Consider the following 9,278-nt stretch of genomic DNA (forward strand, 5'->3'; position numbering starts at 1 on the left):
CAACAGACGACACCGATGACTATGGATGTGGCTATGGATATGGCTATGGCTATGGACATGGGGATACGGGATGTGAGATATGGGATATGGATATATACATGCAATGCGATGCGACGATGCGGATAGCTAAGAGCCAAGTACCAAGTATTTCTTCGTATTCGTATTCATATTCAAGGATGAGGGAGAAGGCACGCTTAACAATCAACGCGTGTGCGAGATGGGCCATGGGCGGGTTCGATGACGAGGAAGGGCAGAAAGGCAGAAAGGCGGAACGACGTAACAGGGTAACAGACTCGAGATCTTCAGACTTGAACAAGCGCGGCCAATCCAATCAAAACTCCTCCCTCAGCCTCTCCCTCTTCTCCTTGCGTTCCCCCTCCACACCCTCCCCCTTCAAGTTCACCCCCTCCCCCTCCCCCTCCTTGCGTTCCCTCTCCCTCTCCCCAAACTCCCTCCTCAACCGCTCCATCCCGCGCTTCACCTCCCGGCTCCGGCGCATCGTGTCCAGCAGCCCCTGCGTGCGCATCGGGCGCCACCCGCCCGGCAGCCGCTCGTACATGATCCACTCCCGGAACCACTCCGCCGGCACGCCCTTGATCGGTGTCGTCGTCGTCGAGGGGCTGGTGGTGGAGGAGGTGCTGTGAGGAGGGGAGGGGGAGGTGGAGGAGGTGGTGGTGCGAGGGGGAGGGGAGGAAGAGGAGGTGGAGGGGTGAGAGGAGGAGAAGGAGGGGAATGATTTCGAATGCGTTATGGAGGAGAAAGACGACGACGCCGAGAAGCGCTTGAACAGCGAGCCCCGCTTATTCCTCTTCTCCTTATCCGTATCCTTATCCTCGCCAACAACACGTCCTTCACCCGGAAACTCCCCATTCTCCGCACCCTCCCCATTCTGCACACCCATCCCTCCCTCCGCACCCCCACCCGCCAGCCCCGCCGGCCAATCCTCCACCTCCCACATCCCCAGCACAATCGCCATCTCCCCGCGCGCAATCTCCGCATGCACCGCGTCGATCCCCTGCTGCCCGTCCGCCCCTCCCTGTGCCCGCGCCCGCGCCTGGGCGTGCGCGAGCGAGTGCGCCTCGCGCCGGATGCGCGAGAGCGAGACGGAGGCGGCGGTGAGGAGCGTGCGGTGCGGGCTGCATTCGGGGCGGGGCGCGGTGAGTGGGGTGGGTAGGTTGGGGAGTGTGGGTAGGTTAGGGAGTGTGTTAGGGAGTGTGGGTAAGTTGGGTAAGTTGGGGAGTGTGTTTGGGAGTGTGTTTGGGAGCGTTTGGGGGGCCGTCATCGTCATCGTCGTCGGCGACGCGACCACCTCCGCCTGCGCGTCCAACGCCCCCAGACCCGGCAGCCCCGCCAGATCCACGAGCAGGGTCTTCCCGAGCCCGTGCGCGTCGACGGTGCTGAAGCGGCTCGTCTGCGGCGTCTGCGCGGGCGTCGTCTGCGCCGTACCTACTGACCCGACTGATCCCGCGGACATGGGCAGGAACGCGGAGCCGAGCGCGGAGTGTGCGGAGGAGGAGAGGGAGGAGGCGGTGGTGGCGCCCGAGGCGGAGGTGGGGGCCCTGCTGTGCCCGTGCGTGTGCGTCTGTGCGTGGCAGTGCGTGTGCGGGGAGGGAGAGGAGGAGGAGTGGGGGGAGAAGGAAGAGGAGCCCAAGATGACGTCGTAGGCGTCGCCGGAGGGCGAGGGCTCGACGACGGGCGCGGAGGGCGGGGTGGGTGTGCCGTTGGTGTTGGTGTTGGTGTTGGTGTTCGCGTAGGCGCGCCCGTTGAGGTTGAGCGGCGCGGGCACTGCGCCGAGCTTCCTGCCCTCCTTCTCCTTCTCCTTTCCCCCTTCCTCCTCCTCCTCCTTTCCTTCCTCAACCTTTCCCACCTCCTCCTTCTCCTTTCCTTCCTCAACCTCGACCCCGCGCCCGCCCTCGCCCTCGCGCCCGAGCTGATGGCCGAGCTGCTGGTCCGCGGCCATGACCTTGAACGCCCACTCGCCGTCGTGGAGCAGCATGTGCGCGTCCTCGAGGAGCGCGTCGACCCACTGCGGGACGATCTCGACGGGCGCGTAGTATACGGGCTTTTTCGCTTTTTTTAGGGGGCGGGGGAGGGCGGGGAGGGCGGGGAGGGAGAGCGAGGCCGTGAGCCGTTTTATGGGCGAGCGCGGGTGGTTCTGGTGTTGGTGCTGCTGGTGTTGGTGTTGGTCGTCGTCATCGTGCTCGTGCTCATGCTCGTGCTCGTCGCCGAGGACCGTGTCGCGGTGCACGAGGCTCGCGTCGTGCTCGACGAAGCCGTGCTTGCCGACCTCGCGGAGGTCGATGCCGCGGAGGAAGTTGTAGCGGTGCAGGAGGATGAAGCCGCCGTAGGAGAGGACGATGGCGAGCGGGAGGGAGAGGTTGTAGCATTTCTGCAGCGCGGAGGTGAGCGCGGCGGCGGTGAGGTTCTTGCCTGAGCGGTTGCTGCATTCACATTCACACACACACACACACACCACAAACAAAGGGGGAGGAAGAAGAGCGTACGTCAGCCTCCGATCGAGATAGGGGGTGATAGATGATCGGGAAAGGGAAAGGACTCACATGTAGCCGTGGTTCGCCATGGTGTTGAGCGCGGGGCACGGGCTGCGGACGTCGCCCTCCTGGGGCGGGCAGAACTCGTGCTTGGCCGCGAAGGGGCATTTCCGGGAGTTGTCTGCGTGCGCGTGCGGGGGGAGGGGCGGGTGGTCTGCGGGGGGCGGGGGGTAGTAGGTGGGGAAATCGGGCGCGGGGACGAGGCGCTGGGGCGCGTTTGCGGCCATTGGGTAGGAGAGCTTTGCGGGGAGGGTCTGTGCGTGGGTGGGGTTCACGCGGGCGGGGAGGTGCGAGGAGGGGAGGGGGAGGGGGAGGGAGTGGGAGTGGGGGTGGGAGTGGGGGTGGGCCCTGTCCTCCTGTGCGTGCTCATGATTATCGGAGGGAGCAGGAGAGGGAGCAGGAGAGGGCGAGGGCGAGGGCGAGGCGGTGAAGTGCATACGGGAGGGCGAGTCGGACATTGCGAATCGCCGAGTGGTGGTGGTAGAGAGAAGAGATGGGGCGGCTGCGGCTGACCGTGCTCGTTCGTTGAGTCTCTGCTAGCGCGTCAGACGTCTGGACTGGCACGGGACGGGAGGCCTGAGGGGCGGGCTGACAGTGGCTGGCATGTCTGCGGAGGCTGGGTTTTATAGGGCGTCGATGATCTGAGCGTGCAATCTGGCCCCATGTGTCTGCACGCAATAGATCCCGCGATGCAGGCGTGCATCATGAAACGCGGACAAGAAAGTAATCTAATTCTAAAATAACGCAAACGAGTAAAACAAACGGACGTGACATGTTCGTTGTTGAATGATCGACCTATCCCCGTACCGGATACTCAGTGAGCCAGATCTCTTCGATGATGGCGATGCTGCTGACGAAAGATTCCGAATGTCAGAATCCCGGAGCCACAATCTGTCCGCTTGCGTGCACTTGCAAGCAACTCCGCGTTGCTCCCACCTATGTTGCCTGCGTGCCCCAATTGGCGGACACACCGCTGCACCAGCTCGGAGGTACATCACCACCGCCGTCAACATCGCATCCCACCCATTCTTATTCACACTTCACTTCAGGCCTCAGGCACAAGCGTCCAGGTATGTTTGTGTTTTTGTGCAGTGCGCCTGACGACCACCGTCTATCGTCTATCGAGCATAACGCACAACGCACAACGCAGAACCGGGTGAGAATCTTCGCCTTTGCCCGGAATAGCCAAGCTTCCCTTCCCTTCCCTTCCTCGTCCTCTTCGGTACACCCACACCAGGCCCCGTGCACATCCACAATGCATACTAATGCATAACAATGACATTCGCACATGTCCGACCCTACTAACGCGAAACAGCAGAATCCACAGACAGCCAAAGGCACCGCACGGGACGTGCCTTCCCACTTCCCAAAGTCTTGGCCCTTGAACTTGATTAAGGTATATCTATATCTATATCTACTTATCATATAACTATATAGAGGCGAGCCGGCGCTAGATAACGGGGTCGCACCACACCACCCTTCGCATTCCTTCATTCCTTCATATTCCTCGTTATAGACCCAAGAAACTGAAGTCTGATCCCGGGAAATAACGAACTTCGTTATCGGTATTGGTAGTCAAGACCTCAATGTTCAACGCGTCCGCGTCGACACCGTCCCCTTCTTCTACGCTCTACGCTCCACGTTCTGCGCTCTGCGTTTTCAAATACCCAAATATCCAAGGTCAAGACCATGTACATGAGGCCTGGAGCCTAAGGCCTTAACGCCTTAACGCTTGACGCTTGACGTTGTATATTTCAACGCTTGTCGGTCTCCGGCGATCACGAACACGCCAGTGAACTGTGAGTCTGTGACGCGGACAATCCCCTCTACCCCTCTACTCCTCTACTCCCGACCCCGTCGCCCGTCGCCCTTTCCTCTTGCCCCTGTCGCCCGTCACCCTTTCCCTGGCACGCCTTCCAAGTTCCCCAGCTCATCATGTTCATGTTCATTATTTTCGTTCATATTATTATGTTCATTATGTTCATGTTCATTATTTTCGTTCATCTTGTGCTGCTTCTTGTGTCTCTTGGGTTTCTTGTGTCTCTCGGGGTCTAGCCACGCTCGGGCACGTCGCATGATCAACACACGGAATACACGGAATACAAAGAACGCATGGAACGTACTATGCGTGCCCCCGAGTATCAGGATAGCAGGATAGCAGGATAGCAGGATACACGACGCGCGGGGTCATAGTCGCCTTCTCTCTTTCCCGCCCGCCTTCCCGCCTCTCCTCTCAAGGTATCAAGCTCAAGGTCCTCTCAAGGCTCCCATCCAAGCGTCCAAGCGTCCAAATGTCCAAACGCTCAAGCGCTCGGACGCACCCGAAGCACGAATCCCAAAGCACAAAGCACAAAGCACGAATTCCGAATTCCGAATTTCGAATCTCGACGTTCGACGTTCGCCGTGCAAGGTTCGGGGTTCGGCTTGTACACTTGTACCTCCGTGCCGTATACCGTATACCGTATACCGTATACCGTATACGGGCGTACGCACACGCGACTCTGGTCGGTTGGACGTCACGCGTCGTGCGTCGTGCATTCATGCCCCTAACTCCTACCCCACTTGCTCCTACCCCACTTGCTCCGTCGTCCCCTCCACTAGCCCACTTGCCCACTTGCCTACTTGCCCACTTGCCTCCTGGCCCACACGACCCGTGGACCAACGCACCACCTCCCACCGAACCGCCCCCTTCCCTCGTCCCTCGTAATCTGCCCAGGCTGCACTCAGCGACCTTGGCGCTTGAGGTACCGGGTACGCCTGCCTTGCGATATGCGATGTGATCGAGTGCGTTGCTGCTACCAGGCCACTGGACGACTGGACGATCAGACGATCAGACCAACGGGCGACTAGATGATCAGACGACTAGATGATTAGACGATCAGACAACGAGATGACCAGACATTCTGCTCGCCTTCTCGTGTTCTGATGCTCGATGCTCGATGTTCAGACGTTCGCCGATTGATGATTGACGAATATGAGTATGAGTATGAGTATGAGTATGATTGATGAGTTGATTATGAGTATGATGAGTTGATTATGGTTATGATGAGATGATGAGTTGATGATTAAATAATGACCACTTGATTAATGACCATTTGATCCTAGCCTATCTCAGTCGCCTGAAGATGCATGCTACGTGCTATGTGCTACCTGATTCGTGATATGGATACGCGATTCGTGATATGGCTACGTGATACGTGATATGGATATATGCGTGATACGCGAACCATCCAATTAATCACTCGAACAACGAACAACGAACAACGACGCGTCTCAGACTCCCAGCTAAAGCCTAAGAGTATGTGTATAATATATATGCGCCGACCTTTCTCGAGCCTCGAGCCTTGAGTCTCGACCTTCTGCAGCCCAAATTTAATTTAAATCCCACCGCATCCCAAATCCCACTGCATCCCGAATTTCACACCATGATGCATGATGCATGATTCAGGACTTCTGATTCAGGACGTCTGATTATGATGATTATGATGATGATGATGATGCTGATGATGTTGATGATGATGTTGCTGCTGATGTTGATGTTGAGTTCCATATCGTAGTCCCACTCCTCACAGTCGACATCTTGCCTCACAGTCGACATCTTGCCTCACAGTCGACATCTTGTCTCACCCGATGACATGGTGCTCACTAGTACCGCTTGGTGATGCATTGATGGTGTTTTTGTGGTAAGGCAAGTGGGCCGTCGTGGTACTCACCGTATCATACTCACCATACTCACCATACCATACTCACCATACTCACCATACCATATTCACCAATGACAGCCACCATCGCCATCGCCATTCCATCCGTACGTTTCGTCGCACACTCCTCCTCCTCCTCCTCCTCCTCCTCCTCCTCCTCCTCCTCCTCCCGACCTCTCTACCCACCCACTCAGTACTCAGTACTCATCCAGCAACCAACCAACCAACCAACCAACAATGAGTATTCGCAATGTGCAATGTGCATACCCAATCACCAATCACCAATAACCAATAACCGACGAAAGCACCCTCCGAAGCCCGAAGCTCGAGGTGCCGAGACGCAGGACGCAGGACACCTGACATGTGCTCGTTGATGCACATTGCATAATGCTCGTTGCTCGTTGCACAATGCACAATGCATGATGCTTCGATACTACTACTTCGATGATTTAATGATTTAACGATTTAATGATATGGTGAATTGGTGATTCATCCTAACACCTACCATACTCATACGCACACAGGCACAAACCTCTCATACACATCTGCTATCTACGCGTCTGCACCCACGGGGACTCCCACTGAGCACCCAAACACCCAAGCACCAGCACCAGTGCATTAGTGCACCAGTACATCAGTGCATCAGCATCAGTACGAGTTGGGTATAAGCTCATACACACGAGCGGCCCAAACAAGACTTCATTACTTCATTAATCCATTAATCATTAATCGTTAATCGTTAATCGTTAATCGTTACTCGGGGATCTGGGCTATAGTTCTGTTTGTCAATTGTCACTTGTCGGTTTCGAAATTCGAAATTTGAAGTTTGATCGCGTGCGTTTCTCTGGGCACGCAGCGCTGCTCGGCTCCACCACGCCACACCACGACAACCGACAACCGACAACCGATGTAGGTCGGCACATATGTAAGTAGAGATAGAGATAGAGATAGAGATAGAGACAGAGTAGGATAGAGATAGAGATAGAGTAGGATAGAGATAGAGTAGGATAGAGATAGAGTAGGATAGAGACAGAGCAGGGCCGGACGCGTCGCCGCCATGCGTCGAGTCGTGGCCCTGGCGCAAAAATTAAAAAAATAACATATGATATGCATATGAAAGATGAAAGTGGGTGGGCGGGGCGAACGGAGATCGCAGCTGGCGACTTGGCGATTTAGCGATTTGGTGATTTGGTGATCTGGCGAGGCTCGGTGCAACGGAGGGTGGTGTGTATGTACGTTATTGTACGTTATGCGGGTCCGTAAACGTAACTTCGTCATTGTTCCCGCGAATGTTCTTCAAGTTTGCGTGCGAAGCTATCCATAGAATAGCATATATATATGATATATGATATATGATATATGATACGAGGCGCGTGCAGCTACTGTGTGACGTGAGCGGAATGGTCACGGCACACGAGAGGGGAGGGAGTGAGAGGCAGTCGAACGAGGTTGATAGGGATAACGGTATATTCGAGTACGCTACTCAAACAGTACAGGGCGAGGGGTCTTATATACGGTTGGAGTAGGTAGGTATCGGAATAGGATAGATGACGATACGTACAAACAAGGGAGCAAGCGAAGAGTCCGGTTGAGCGCAGATCTAGGTAAATTGAAAGAGAAGTGAAGTCGGGATGAAACCCGAGGGGCTACATACGCCCTTCTACGGTTGCGGGCGTAACCGTACATTTTAGTTGGCGTCCTGAGGAGAGGCGGGGGCATTGGCGTTATCGATGATCATGCTCGATGATGAGGCAATGGGGGGCTCGACCGAGAGGGGGCGGTCTGGAGGTGGCGCAGCGGAGGTGCGTTCCTGGCGGAGGTGTTCGCGCTGAGCGGCAAGCTTGTCAGCTCTTTTCTTGGCCTTGGTGCTCTGACGGAGCGCTATGGATTCGGCGATGCGTTGTTTGACGCGTTTCTCGCGTTCGAGTTTTTCGAAGAAGAGGTCTTCCAGGAGCTCGCGTCGCTGGGGAGTGAGGGTGATGGAAGGGAGTGACGCGACAGCGGCGGGAGGGTCTACCGGAGAAGCGCGTGCGGCAGGCTTGGAGTAGGGTTTAGACCTGGGGTTGTTTTTGCTTATGTCGCAGTTTAGATTGGAGGTTGGATCAAGCGTTCCGTCGGGGATGACAGCTTGCAAGCCGTACTGTGGTCCGTGAAGAATGATAGCACCTGACTCGTCGAAAACCGAGAATTTGGTAAGTACTTCGGGTTCGAGGTTGTAGACACGGGAGAACTCGTAGTATCCCCCGGGGACGGGGTCGATGATCGAGACAGAGCCCTTGCGTAAGGCGCGATCAAATCGAATGTACTCGCTGATTTGGTCTAGAGAATAGGTGGTCGCAAAGGAGGTGCCGGGGTCGATCTGGGTAATGGTGGTAGCGTTGGTGCGTAGATGGTGAAGGAAGGATTGCGGCATCTTGGCGGAGGTAGGCGATTGGTCTGGAGCGGGTGATGAACGAGGGCGTTTGCGATGATGATTTTTACGAGTGAAGGCGCGAGTCTTTATAGTGGTACGGCGGTCTTTAGGTTTGACGACGAACGTAATAGATCCGGTGAAGATTTGTGGGTCGTCGGTGGGCGGTTGGTCAGTACCAACGGGGAGATTCCGAATGTTGGCAACCCCGACTGCCTCGAGGTATGTTTCGAGAGCCTGTAGATGACTAACCTGGTGGTAGGGTAACCAGGTAACGTCTCCGGAGGTCCATTCAATTTTGAACGTGGCTTCCGTCCGGGATCCGTGATGAGACAGGATGCGGTTGACTGCCCATTCGGGTTCGGGGACTCCTTCGTCCTCCGAGATCTGATTGTCCAGCCGTCCCGGGAACAAACGATCATCATTCGGGACGTGTACGCGTAAGAGGGATGCATGGAAGGCGTCGTGGACACCGCGCTGTCGTAATCGTGCGGGCAATTCTACCTGGTACGTGTTGTTGTCGAAGTCCCGAGTGATCTTGTAGGGGCCAATATACTTGGGCACAAATTTTCGGGCTAGTCCGCGGGGGAAAGATATGTTCTTGGTGGAGATGTA

The 9,278-nt window shown here is 56.2% G+C and overlaps 2 protein-coding genes across 2 annotated transcripts; both read right to left on the reverse strand.

The window, feature by feature from the left end:
* Positions 1 to 331: 331 nt before the first annotated feature.
* On the reverse strand, positions 332 to 3,010 carry PC9H_005701 (uncharacterized protein; the record flags this gene model as incomplete). Its single annotated transcript, XM_036775261.1, has 5 exons — positions 332 to 620; positions 768 to 1,018; positions 1,868 to 2,062; positions 2,234 to 2,441; positions 2,562 to 3,010. 5 exons carry the CDS (start codon positions 3,008 to 3,010, stop codon positions 332 to 334), a joined length of 1,392 nt encoding a protein of 463 aa, XP_036633763.1.
* Positions 3,011 to 5,970: 2,960 nt separating this feature from the next.
* Positions 5,971 to 6,634, reverse strand: PC9H_005702 (uncharacterized protein; the record flags this gene model as incomplete). The annotated part of the gene is made up of 3 exons (XM_036775262.1): positions 5,971 to 6,150; positions 6,312 to 6,431; positions 6,521 to 6,634. The coding sequence occupies 3 exons, from the start codon at positions 6,632 to 6,634 to the stop codon at positions 5,971 to 5,973; spliced, it is 414 nt and encodes a 137-aa protein (XP_036633764.1).
* Between the last annotated feature and the right edge of the window lie 2,644 nt (positions 6,635 to 9,278).

The sequence above is a fragment of the Pleurotus ostreatus genome, assembly GCF_014466165.1.
Source record: "Pleurotus ostreatus strain PC9 chromosome Unknown scaffold_3, whole genome shotgun sequence".
In the NCBI taxonomy this organism is placed as follows: Eukaryota; Fungi; Basidiomycota; class Agaricomycetes; order Agaricales; family Pleurotaceae; genus Pleurotus; species Pleurotus ostreatus.